This window comes from Cuculus canorus, chromosome 9, assembly GCF_017976375.1.
Source record: "Cuculus canorus isolate bCucCan1 chromosome 9, bCucCan1.pri, whole genome shotgun sequence".
Lineage (NCBI taxonomy): Eukaryota > Metazoa > Chordata > Aves > Cuculiformes > Cuculidae > Cuculus > Cuculus canorus.
The window spans coordinates 14,564,765-14,578,039 of NC_071409.1; the positions used below are offsets into that span (position 1 = coordinate 14,564,765).

The 13,275-nt window shown below is 52.4% G+C and overlaps 1 protein-coding gene across 1 annotated transcript; it reads right to left on the reverse strand.

Moving 5' to 3' along the window:
• Positions 1-2,876: 2,876 nt before the first annotated feature.
• Positions 2,877-5,145, reverse strand: LOC104063467 (receptor-transporting protein 3-like). Its single transcript, XM_009565642.2, has 2 exons — positions 4,876-5,145; positions 2,877-3,796 (listed from the first exon to the last, which is right to left on the reverse strand). Exons 1-2 carry the CDS (start codon positions 5,019-5,021, stop codon positions 3,139-3,141), a joined length of 804 nt encoding a protein of 267 aa, XP_009563937.2. The 5' UTR covers positions 5,022-5,145; the 3' UTR covers positions 2,877-3,138.
• Between the last annotated feature and the right edge of the window lie 8,130 nt (positions 5,146-13,275).

The window sequence follows — 13,275 nt, forward strand, 5'->3', positions numbered from 1 at the left end:
GTTTGCTAAGCAACAAGTAGAAAATGGGCACAACTGCACATCGGAACAGCGTAACCTGGAAGGAGCCCAAAAATGAGGCCGTGGCTGAGAAACCCAGGTATGCATGGGTGTGTCTAAATGGTGGGGAGGGGATGAAGGGGATGCATGATAAAAGGCACATGATGCACAGCAAGAGGAGACAGGCAGGCAACAACAGGGACAGGACCAGGGAAAAGCAGTGTATGGATGCAAGGCCATGAGTTGCGGAGCACAGGGTGTGCACAGAGGGCATTGCAGGGGAACAAGGAAGGGCTCTGGTCTTGTAAAAGGACAGAGAGACTAAAGCAAGAGAATAAAGACCTGCATAGGGACTTGGTCTCCGCTAGAGTTGGCTTTCCAGGCAGAGGTGAGGGAGTTCCCTTCATCAACTGTGTGGCTGGGGAGGCTGCAGGCAGCCAGACACAACGACTGGGGCTGGGAAAACCTCAGCATGGAAAGAAGAGGACTCCCGGCAATGGTAGAAAGAAACTTGTCCATTTCACTGCTTCATGACAGAATGACACCAGGGAGAGGGCAGGCTGCTTCCAGCACAGGAGAGCCACACAGGGCAGAAAGGAGTTGCTCCAGGCTTCAGGATCAGCCACCTCCTGCCCAGCAGCGCCAGGCACTCAGCCCCAGGCAGCCAAGCAAGGAGAAATCTCCTCCAGAAAGACAGCTCCATTCAGACAGAAGGCACTTGGGTCCCAGCCATCGGTCCCTGACAAAAAAATGCTCTGGCCATCACTGATATTCACTCCAAAGGTGACAGGTCATGCTAGCTCTTCTTCCAGGGTAAGTCCCTGCTGGTAGCATCAGCTGGTCCTCAGTCCTGCTGCCACGGCACTGCTGCACCCCAAACAGAGCTGGGCACCAGGAGGGGTTTGAGGGCCCATGTCTTGCATCGCATGGGTGTCTCCAGTGCTCTGAGACTGGAAAATCACAGTGAAGAGACCAGCTCATGTGCAGACCATGACCATATACACTTAGAGTGTGGCTTAGAGGTGACTACACTACAGGGAAACGGCTGAGCACAGGTATGGGGGAAGGGCTCCCCCCATCTGGGGATTGCTGGCCCGTCCCAGTGCTGGGTCACTGGTCCCAGCGCTTCCCAGTGCAATGCCAGAGATCTCGCAGCTCCATCTGCTGGCTGTCCGACCAGGGCTGCAGAGCAGGGAAGATGCTGAGGAAAGGAGACGGTGGGATGAGGACAGAACACTTAAGAAAATCCACATGGCCCTGAATCACACAGGGTTTTCCTGTTATTTTGATTTGTAAAACCAATAGCCTGCAGGTTGTGTGTATGAAAATATGGGAGAATCTTACACCAGCATAAAAACCAAGCCCACAGTGAGCATGAAAGGGCCTGCAGGACCCAGCAGGGAAAAGAGCACCTGGAAGCTGCATAGCCAAGGCTTGATGCTGTGCAAGCTGCACCAGTGATGATGGGTTTGGTTCATGCCTTTCCTTCAGCCCATCTTTTCTCCATTAATTGAGTTACAAAATCTTTACTACCATATCCATCTTCAGCATCAAATCATTTGCAAAGTCAAGAGGGGACAGACGCAGCTGCCTTGACTGCCCTGCAGGTCTGGCCCTCATTGGACTCATTTGCCAGACAGCCCCAAAAACATTTCAGTACCTGGAGTAGTTTGGAGGTTGTTCTCTTCAGCTCTTACTCCCTGCAGCTAGCAGTAGGTTCCCCAGTGTCTGTGTTTCTGTTCCTTGCAGCTCCTGGCTGAAAACCATCTCTGCCCACATGCAGCACTGATGACACTGCTGTCTGAGGGTCCTCCTCCTTGTCCAGCTCCTTGCCCCACCCTGGTCCAGGTGGACGTGGAAGTGGATGACAGCCTGGGCTGAGCTCCACAAATGCTCACAGTGAGAGCATCAAGAGCTGAAACAGGGGAGAGCCCGAGTGGTGAGATGGACACTGCCATGAGGAGAGGACCACAGAGCTATGGGGTTGGCCACACTGTCACCCACATCTGTGCTGCTGCAGTGAGACAGAGGGACATCCCCATGGGGATGAACATCCAGGGTGGTGGGATGCTGGAGGGGATGGGGAGTAAGTGGATGCTCATGGCACAGGATATTTGGGCTCTCTCCCACTTCCCCCAGGCTTACTTCTTGCAGTCACACAGCTGAATTTGGGTGCAACATCCACCATGTCATATCCTTCTCCCTTTCTTGTGATCCCAAAAGCTCCCCAAATCCATCTTGCCTCTGGGTACTTAGGAGGAACTCAGGATGCCACTGTGTAGCCCTGGGCTGTTCCTCATGCAGCTCAGAAACCCTGGATGGCTGCAGATGGAGAGGCTGACCTGCTTCCACTCCCCTCCCTAAACAGTCCCCACAGGATTACCCCGGAGGGGCTGAAGCAGTAGTATTGATGCCTCAGTGTGAGCCAAATGCCACGTCATCAATAAAAGAGGTCATTCCCGTGGCTCTGCCTGTGCAGGCAGCATTTCAACCTGCCCTTTGAACCTGTCCCTTGCTAGAGGCTGCTGCTGGCTGCCCCGACACCCACAGTCCTAACAGGGCAGAGACTTGGGACTTGATGCCACAGCTTCCTTGCACTTGCCAACCTTGGGCACCCTTTGACAAAGATCATAGGAGGCAGTGCTAGGGTCCACTAGCATCAGCTCCCCGTGACTTTGCTGCAAACTTCCAGTCCTAAGTGCCCCTCAACTTCTTTTTGGGTACCCAGTTCCACCAAGGTCAAAGACAGAACATTAGGTCGTGCCTCCCTTGAAGCTGAGCCCAGCTGGTGGATAATGACAGCCCCCAGCTTCCCACTGAGCTGCTCACAGGCACCTAGAAAAGACTTTGGAGAAATTAAAAAGCACAAATGCATCCTTAGGCTAAGGTAAACCAGCTGTTTTTATTCTTGCAAGCACATGGAGCACCTGAGGGTTGTTCTCATGTAGAATATTTCCTGTAAGAAACCATCAGATCCACTGGGCTCTCCAAGGCTGTGGGTTGAGGTGCCTGGCTGAGGCACCTCAATGTGTCTCTGTCCTCCCACACCAGGGAAGCCTCGCTGTGTCATGAGTGAGGGCTGACACCGATCACTCAGTTTTCCATCACCCCGTTCCTCGTTGTGAGCCCCAGGTCTCACTGCTACTTGGTGAAATAAAATAGGATGAAGAGGAGCACTGCCAAAATACAGAGCAAAGAGCTGACCGTGCAGCAGCAGCGTTTCCAGGGGAAGTTGCTATTGATGGGCAATGGGTGGTAGGTTGGGGTCTCAGCGGGCCTCGTGTGATGAGTTTGATGAATGTGATGGGTGTAATTGGTCCTGACCTTGTCCACATCCATCACAGGTTCCCATGCATATGATGCGGACCTCTTGTGATGAGTTTGGTGAGTGTGATGGGTGTCACTGGTCCTGACCTTGTCCACATCCACCACAGGCTTGTAGGCATCCGATGCTGGGGCCCGCCTCAACTCACTACAAATGCCAAGCTGGCAGCCCTCACAGTGGGTGCTGTCATGTGGCCCCACCACTGGCACGTCCACCACGACTTCCAGGAGGTCAGAGGGTTGGATAGACACACGGTAGCAGTACTTGAGGATCTTTAGCACCAGGTTGTGCAGGACCCTCTCCATGGTTTCCTGGCTGAATTTGGGCTCCTCCAGTGGGGGGTTGGGGCATCGCCTGCATGCCTGGCGAAAGACTCGCATCTGCACCATGCCCCAGCCCTTGTAGTGGCGCATGTGGAACAGGATGTGCACTTTGGCTGAAGACCACTCATGAGAGCACTGGGAGCACTGAAACCTGCAAGGACACAGAGGAGACTAACTCATCCCATCCTCGCTGCACTAAGACAGTGGCTTCCCACACAGTCAGTAAGGATCAGGGTAGCCAGGGCTGATGGATTAACTTCACTTATACAAGTGTTACACCAAACTGTTCTTCCCATAAGACCATGATACCAGTTTGAGTAGTTCAACCTAGACGTGAGCACAGGACCAGTACCAGAATTAAAGATTTTAGGACCCAGGCTGCCTGCTGGGACAACCCTGCTTCCCTCTCCTAATCCATCCTGGCCCCGTTGTCAGGAGTGTGAAGAACCAGACACTGGGTCTATTTGGGGCTCCAGTCCGTCAGCCCTGCCAGCTCATCACAGCTCAGTGGAAAGCCAACGTCAAGCTCAGGGCCAAAGAAGTCAAATAAAAAAGAATAAAAATAGACAGAAGGTGTGGGTGGAGGCTGTAAGGCAGGTAAGGAAATGTCTCGAGGAGTTAAAAGGTGTGTAACCCGCAGCACTTCATCTTGCACAATCTCTGTCAGGGCTGGCAGCCAAGGTCTCCATTTGCTTCCAACTGTGCAAGGCCTTTGGTCCAAGGGGTGGAAATGGTTGGAGTGAGACCTCTCATCAGCTATGCAGAGCCACAGCTTCTCTCTGCTCTTGGCCCCCACAGCCTGGTGCAGATTGCTCAGGCATCATTCTATGTCCCAGCAGACAGCAGCTCTCCCTCTCCTCTTCCTCTGGGTGCAAATCACCCAGGTTTGCCTCTAGCATGGTGTACCTACCCCTGTGTGCTGAAAGAGATCTTTGCATCTTGACATCAACATCGAGAAACTCTCACCAAATACCAGCTGCCCTTTGGTCCTGTGGAGCTGCAACAATCCCCTACTCTCCCCTCCAATTACCAAGACTTTTTTTCCAGTTTGTCAATAACCCACAGAATTTGGAAAAAAAAATGGAAAAACCCTGCCTCGCTGGCCTCCAAACTGCCCCTTTCATGTCAAAAGTTGTTCCTTAGAAGAAAACTTTGATAAAGGGAAAGGTGCACATGGCAGCCTATCGTCCCTGGTCCCACTCCAATGGGACTAAGTTGGCAGCCTCTTACCTTCCAAGAGCACGGCGCTGCACAAACTTCTTCCAGCCAGGCTTGAGGTTGTCACCCTGCAAGGTATCATCCTCCTGAAGTGTCCACGGCTCTGTTAAGTGCATGGCTGCAATCTTCACTGCAAAAACTTCCTGCCAGGTCTCCATAGTCCCACCTGGAGCTAGTGGAGAAGCAGTGACCAGGCTTGAGCTAGTGGCTTCTGGGTGCTGATTTGTGGGTGCAGCTTTCTTTTTCCCAAAGCTTTCTTGTTTGCATAACCTCTTTGTGCTTGGAGAGGGGAACCTTTGCTCCCACATAAGCTGCACCACCCCCTCACAATCCCTATGTCAACAGGCTTTGCTGACGCTGTACCAGGTTCTTGATGGGTGAAATGTCCACTAAAGTAAGGACAAGGTGGGTCCCCAAGCCCCACACATGAACCCCTTCACACATGAACCCCTGAAGTTTCTGAAGCTGTGCTCTCACGATGCTGCTCTGTCCACAAGCAAAGAAGTTGGAAATGCAACCTCCTGCCAGGCTGCCCATGTCCATCATTGCCAGAGCGGGAAGGGTGAACCAGCAGAGATTGCGCCCAGCAGAGGAACAACAGAAGCGAAACCCACTGAAAACACAGGACTCAGCAGTTGATAAAGCCCCAGAGAGCGTTATCTCTCTCGATAGCTGCCACCAAGCATGGGCTGTTTTTAACAACTTTCAGCCAACTGAAGCAGAAAAAGCCTGACGTGAAACCACAGGGTGGAAAGTTGGGGAGGATGGTACCGCATGTAAAACCAGAAGAGGTGAGGTGTACTCTGAGCAGAGAGCACCCAGGAGAGTTATAAACAGTGGCGCTGAGGCTGCCTGCAGCTCTCAGCCCCCCAGCTCACCTCTCTCCAGCTGCACAGCCCCACCCCCCCCCCAGGACATCCCATGGAGAGCAATGCAGGACAAGGATCATATTAGATGAGATGTCAAGTTATAATTAGTCTTAAGCTAGAGGAAGAGCTGTACCTTGATAAAGCAAGCTCAGCTTTACTATGGCAATAAAACCATCTCATTTAGCATTAAACTTTCAGAGGAGACCATCCTGTGCACAGCGAGGGCACAAAATGCCCCAAACACCCAGCCTTGGAAGAAATGTGCTGGGTGGTTTCTGGGGATGAAGCCACCAAGGAAAGTTTTGGCAGTGATTCTTGTTGAGTGCCCGGAGCAACAATCAAGCTTCCAGAAGCAAGGAGGGTTTAATGCAAGTACTGTAAGATATTAAACCCTGCAGTAGGCCAGACCTCTGTTTGGAAAATGGGCAGAAAGAACTAGGAGTCAGCCTTAAAATACTTCACAGTGGTCTCAAATGAAGTATGTCCTCATGGCAGCTTTTCTGGCTTGACAACATAAAAGCCCAGATGCCGCAGGCAACAGTGCCAGTGGCTGGCTCTGCCCTGAAGACAGCCGAGGCAGCAGGATTGCTGAGGTTGTAGGTGATGGCACCTGTGTCTTCACAAGAGGGGCACACTGGCTGCCAGCAGTAGGTAACAACGGCTGTGAGGTGTTTGGAAGCACCAGCACATTGAGCTCATACTCTGGATCCCAAGTGGGAAGAAGGCGACATAGCCAAGTCCCAGTAACCACAAGTTGGCAGGGAGCATTTGATCTTCCCTGCTGGAAGGAAAAAGTCGATACGTCATTTGTACCAAGAGGCCTCCAGCACCTTCACAATGTCACAACATATGCTGTCTCTCCTGCAAGAGTGGAGGGAGGGGACAAGGTCCTGAGGCAAAGCCCATTTTCAGCCTCGAGATCCTTCCCTGCTTTGAATCTGAAGCAGAACTAGAAGGAAGGAATGGAGGTTTCTTGGAAGCAGAGGGCCTAGCCAAGGTCTTCAGGATCCTTCTGGAAAGCTGGCAAAGCCCTAACCTGTGGACAGAACCTGAGCCACACACTTCCCAAGAGCCCTGCCATGGGGACACAGGATCCTACTTGGGCTGGGGCTGCCATCGACAAGCAGAATGGTGAAGGAAGGGTCATCCCACCAGTATTTCTGATGCTCATAGGTGGGGACTGGTGGACATCCCTGGCTCAGGTCTGGTGCACGGGGAGGAAGAGAGGGAGCAGCAGAACACAGAAGAGTCCTCTCCCAGAACACAGGGTCCTCATTTCTACAGGTTCACTACAGAAGACCCCTTGGTGCACCCTGCCACAGAGGAGTCCCCAGGGCAGTAAATCTGCTACTGCAGAAAGCTGACATAGCTATGCTACAACATGGTGTGAGGAGACATCAGCAGCAGGGTGACGGGGACAGGACCACCTGCCCTGCAGTACCTGCCTGTCTCCTTGAGCCCCTCTGTGTTAGGGGCTGAGATTTACCTGGAGGTAGTTGCATGCAGGAAAAACCTAAAGGTTTTGACATCTCCCCTTTACTTTGATGGCAGCTGCACCTGTGTGGGAAGCCCCCAGGGAGGCAACCCTCCTGGTATTCTCGTATTCACCCAAACAAACCAATCACTTCATCTGGGGGACCTGTGGTTTCAGCCCTCCCCTTCCTCCCCAAGGCTGTTGCCACAAGGCAGAGGGATGCTTCCCATCAGGCGAAACACTGCTCGCTGTGCTGCTCACTCTAGGGCTAGGGGAGCTGCCCTTCAGGCATGCAGCTCAACAAGGCTCTGGTGGCACTCTTGGCATGGGAACAGGCCCCTGACTCCAAAGCCCAGCTGTGATGGAAACCAGACCCTCATTACATCATGGCAACGCAACTGAAATCACTACTCGCAGTGCACTGAACCCTTACAGTCATCTCTGAGGAGCCCGATGATGGTCCCTCTATTAAAGCCTTTGAATTGCTTTTACTAAAGGGACTTTCCCAGAAACACCCACGGTGTCAAAACTGCTTTGACGTCCTGTTCCATTTCACACACATCTCCCAGCATTGCCTGAGCACTTTGCCACTAACTGCCACCTGTCTGGAAACAAAAGCTGCTCTTGCAGGTCTCCTCACAGCCTCATCTTGGCAGGGACTGGGGACAAGCTCTGTCCCAGCCCTGGCACAACCCCATTGTTCTGGAGAGCCCCCCTACCGGGGACAGACTCTACCATTCCTCTCCATCCCCTTGTGTTGGTCATGGCTTCTCCACAGGATGTGTGAAGGAAGCAAACACAAGGCACAGCCCAGGTGGTGAACACCCTGCTGCTTTCACACAGCCTGAAATGATTTTTACCTCAGTTCCCCCACCCTGGGTCAGCCGCCCAGGCGAGAGGAGGATTTCCCAAGGCTCCTATCCTCTTCTCCATCTCTCACTGTGTGTCAGCCTCCTCATCCCCTACCATCCTAGCCCAGGGACAAAGCGCCCAAAGTGTCCTGCTTGGCCCACATGCACCCCATCCATGCAAGTACATCCTTCCCTATGGGTCAACCTGTATCCAGGAGGATCCATCGTGCCAGCAGTCCCCAGGAAGGACAGAAAGGGACATTCAACTCTGGTCCCCAGGCAGGACAGCAGAGCAGGACATTCCCTTAGCAGTGAGGATCTGTGGGCATAACAAGGCTTGCAAGACAGATGGACTGCCCTCTGAGTGACAAGGCATAACCCTAAGCACTTCTCTGTCTTTCACTGCTTATTCATACTAAGGCTGTTTCCTGCCCTGAAGACTTCACTCATCTTTTCCCACACTAAACACGCCCAATTCTTTTTCACGAGTCATTCTTTCAGGGCACTTTTGCTTTTTTCTCCAGCTCATCAGGCTGGATTTAATTTCTAACTGTCCTCTCAGACAGCCTCAGCACGCTTCTCTAATAGCACATTGCCTTCATTTGAGCCATGCTTCCCCAGAAAAACACTCCTTAATGTATCTGCCATCACAAGCTATTGATAACTGCTGATGGGTATAGCTTCTTGGGTAGCCGTCCACCCACAGCGGCAGAATTTCCAGTTTCCCTAATTTGCTTATGAGAATATCGCGTAAGGCAGCACAAAGATAGCATCACTCCTGGTTTCCCTGCAGTATTGAGCCCATCACCCTAATGAAGAGAAAGTGTGGTTGGTTTGACACAACATGTTCCTGCTAAATCTGTGTTCTCAACCCCAGCACTGCCCTCTCGGTGTTTACCACTTGGTGGCCTTACTAATTTTTTCCAGACATTTTCTGGGTATGGAGGCAGGCAGACTCATTTAGAATTTCCTGGATCCTCTTTTTTCCCCCTTTCTTGAAGATGGCGAATTGGGCATCTGTATCCTTCTGGGACATGGCTTCATGGCAGTTCTCTGCACCCTCCACCCCTTCTGACGCTGCCACTGTTTTTGGTGAATACTTGTTACTGTTGTTATTACCCACCACCTCCAGGGATAAGCAACATCTGTGGGGTCTCTTTCAGGCTGCACTGTCATCATAGTCAAGCCCCTGGAGCAGAAGGGTCCACCTATCCCAGGGTGGATTTGAGGCAAAGGGGATCCTCTGGAAATGAGGATCTGCCCAAGGTGGACTGTAGAAAAGGGACATTGCCCTGGACTTCTGTGATGGAGAGGAATGCTGAGAAATGCGGAGAGATTGAAGGGAGGATGTGGCAATGAAGCTGCAGGCACGTACCACCCAAATGTGCTTGGGCTTGCTGTTCATCTAATGGGCCTCATGATGATCCCTGCAGGCTCAAGGAGAGAGTTTGGCCCCCTCTGACAAAGATCTGCCCTGGTGCCAAGGGCAGTGGTTTGGTCTTGGGGGCAGCGAAGTGGGCAGGCCCAGGGCTCCTGCCTGGCTGGGGGACACAGGCTGCTTCACGCGCACTCTAAGTCCCCACATGCCAGGATAAGACCTGCCAGCACCCTCCTTGAGCAGCACATCCAACCAAAGGGAAGAAGAGAGAGAAGGAGAAATCGTGGAGCCGACTCAAAGCAAAACTAGAGAAAGCAAAAAGAGGGTGGTGGGAGGAAACACAGATGTTCTGCAAGCCTACAACAGGCTCAGCAATAGGCAGGGTGAGGCTCTCGGTGAGGTGGGATGGAGGAGATGCTGTAGGTCTGTACCGCTCAGGACATATCAGGACTCCGCAAGCCGGCCGTGGTTAGATGTCCAGGCAATCTGTCCAGCAGCCTATCCCTCCCATCAACCACTCATGGCACCCATCAACACATTCCAGCCTGTTCCCTCCAGGACTGACAGCTCCTTTCCCAGCAAGACAAGGCCATGGCAATCCTCCCAGACCATATCTCTCGACAGAGCAGTCCCACCCCAAGGTCATCACATTAACCCAGGGGCCAAATAACCCATGTACCCCACTGCAGCACCTCCAGTCTAACCTCTCCAAAACAAAAAACACAGGTCCAAGACCTTTCAGTGATCAAGATGGTCCTAGCTTGTACTGCCACATGACCTGACTCTCCCTTCTCCACTCAGCACGTCCAATGTCCCATGCTGCAAGGATGGTGCTTTGCTGCTCTACAGCACAGCTTTCCTCAAAGACACTACTGCAAGCTGCAGGAGAGGACTTCCTCTCTGTCTTCATCTGCCTGCCCAGTTTTATTGAGACCTGGGTTTTAGGCTTGGGGTGTTTTAGGGGAAGCTTGCTCACATGTTATTCTCAATCACCTTTAATCAAGGCTGGGGTATATAAGAAGCCAGGCAGGATCTGAAGCATCTGTATAGGGGATTTTTCTTGTTCAGGTATAGCTCAGGCATGCTGAGGTCATACATTCCCTGTATGTGCTGACAGCGATCAACCCCAGCTCTCTGAGGTGTCCCAGCGGAGTCTGATCATTCCTCATCAGCAAGTCCTTAGTGTGGGACCAGAAATAAGCTCTGCTCTCTGGAGGTTCCAGGTAATGTGTGGTCCCAGAGAGCTGACAAAGCATTTTGGCACTGTCGGTGGTGGCAGGCACTCCTCAGGGTAGCATTGAGTGTCCGCGGTCGGAAGCTGTTGTTCTAACTGCCAGACCAGAGTGTGCAGGAAATGTATCAGCTTTGGCGTCTGCAGCAGCTTTCGCATCTGCAGCCTCCCTGTCGCACCCACGTCCTAGCATGGAAGGAGTTGCAGCATACAGAGCGGGTGGCTGGGGGCTGACTGCAGGGGTGTGCATGACTTCACAGGTAAAGGTGTGGGGTGTATGTGTTTGGCACATGGTAGCTGTGCAAATCTGCGAGTGTGCACACAAATTTGCAAGGGACCTGTGTGCACCCTTCTGTGTACATGAGTACTTGTGTGTGCTTGCACAAGAGGGTGCATGGCCAGGCTGGGGATGCTTCCTCTGGAGTGATACTGGGAAAAAAATCTAGAATCCTCCGTGAGTTTGGCTGCTGTGCACTTGTGAGCACAAAGCACACAGAGGAAGGGGCTTTTAGGAGCACCCTCTATCACTTACAGTCGTGATGCTGGTAGGAATGAGGTGAGCAGACCCAAACCTACACCTTGCCACCTGTGACCTTTCAGGAGTCATTCCCAGTAACAGTACATTCTGAGGGTGAGCAAAACTCAGATCCAGGTGCTTTTTAATTTTAGAAAACCTTATTCTTCTCCTGCTTGCACTGTTGCAAGCTTCAGTTTTCCCAAAATGGGATGCTGAGGACCAGACTGGGGTCTACTCTTATTCTGCTGGTAGCTCTGTGGCAGAGGGGTTAGTTCCAGTAGCTCCAATTGCTGCAGGGAGCAAGTTCAAAAACCAAAGCCAAGTGGTAGGGTCTGCCTAACCACTCTAGCAAACCTCCACAGCCTAAACCAAAGATCACTAAAACCCTGCCACACATGCTCCTCCAGCTGCAGCTGAAAGGATATACCTTAAAACCATTCCGGGTCAATCAAATCCAAACCTCTTCTTGCTGCCATCAGAGAGAGCCAAAGGGCTTGAAGACGTCAGTTCAGCTTCCCCAAGAAATACAAGGCAAACCTTAGCATCATAGGTGCAAATGAGTTTGCTTGAGTCCCTGCTTAACTCGGAGTGGAGAAAAAGAGGAATAAACCTGCCAGATGGTGCAAAAAGTGTGCAGCCAGACTGTATGGGGTGCAGTGGTGAGCAAAAGCAGGAGAGTTGTGGTATGGAGTGCAGAGCAGTAGAAGGAGGGACGTAGGATGGCGGAGCTGGGAAAGCCAGACCTGATTGATTTCTCAGGATGGGAGGTAAAACAGATTCCTCCAGATCCTGCACAGTGACTCCAGGAGGACAGAATTACTATCACCATGCTAGAGGGAAAGTTAAGACCATGTGTTGCTTGCTCTCCTGGCTTACACAGAAAGACAAGAGCAGCTCCTGCACACAAACATGCTTGGCTCCTTGTCCCTGAGCAGGATTCTGGGGCATCTGGGCTGACACCCATCTCAGGGCACTGCTTAGTTTGGAGGTGCTGAGCTGGGGGCTTGAAACCTGCATCTCCAGCAGAGCTCATCCCAGCCCTGTTCCTGCTCTGGCCGGCACAGGCAGTGCTATGCCCAGTACAGGGGAAACAGCTTGGGCCTCTGCCAGCGCTGGGCATCCTGTCCTCCAAAGAAGGATAGGAGATGGTGTCCAGCAGCCTAGAGCATCCCCACCACTCATCCCACACAGCCTCAGGGCCCAATCTTGCTCCCTGCAAGGAGCAGAATTACAGGCAGGCCTGAGGGACACAGGCATTGCCATAGGCTGGGTGTTCTCCCATCCCAAATGGCAGTGGGAGATGCTTTTCTTTCATCTCTGACCTCACTGAATGGCTTGAGAGCCTCCAGCCAGCTGCAAACCACCGTCTACCAAGAGGGGAGAGCCCCAGCGCTGACTGCTCCTGAAGGAGCCAAGGCTGGAGCTGAAGAGTGCAGGAAAGGGTGAAGACGAGGCACCTCAGCTTGCCGAGAGGCAGGATGGAAAATATGAAGCAGAGCTCACCTTCTCACCAGTGTTGTGTCTGACAGGAAAGCCAAAAGCAAAACTGCTGACTGAGCTCCTGCTCTTCGTCTGCTGAAGGTGCCTCCTGCCTTGTCTTTCTGGGTGAGCTGAGCCCAGTCGTCCACAGCAGGTCTATGCCAGAGCTACCAGGGCAAGGAGCTGCTGCTTGCAAACAGTCCCACTGGGCTGAGCTGCTCATTGGCATGAGTGAACGTTGTGGGATTTATGGCACTGCCTTTGGTGGCTACTGGAAGTCTTCAACAGCACCAGGGCCTGAGTAGGGCCACCACATCATCTGTTCTGCCCTGTGGAAGGATAAAAGCCAACCTATCTGGATGGTTGTCCCATCTGGTCACCTCTAGAAGGTTCTCAGTGATTTTACAGCCCCTGCAAGGGATAAATTGTGATGCTTGGTGTGCCTCACTTCATACTCCAGTTCCCGGGCTGGCTCCCACAAAGCTGCACTGGTTTTACTGGGGGTAGGGGAAAAGGAAACCTGCTGATGGTACCACTGAGCTGTGATATGCAAATTACTCTTCTCTGTTTCCACTGCTTTTCATGGTCTGCCAATAGGTCTCTGCTGCCTCCA

Coding starts and splice junctions, on each gene's coding strand:
- LOC104063467 (XM_009565642.2), bottom strand. CDS start 5,021: ATGGAGACCTGGCAGGAAGTTTTTGCAGTGAAGATTGCAGCCATGCAC. Junction 3,797..4,875: donor CAGCGCCGTGCTCTTGGAAG/GTAAGAGGCTGC, acceptor GTGTCCTTGCAG/GTTTCAGTGCTCCCAGTGCT.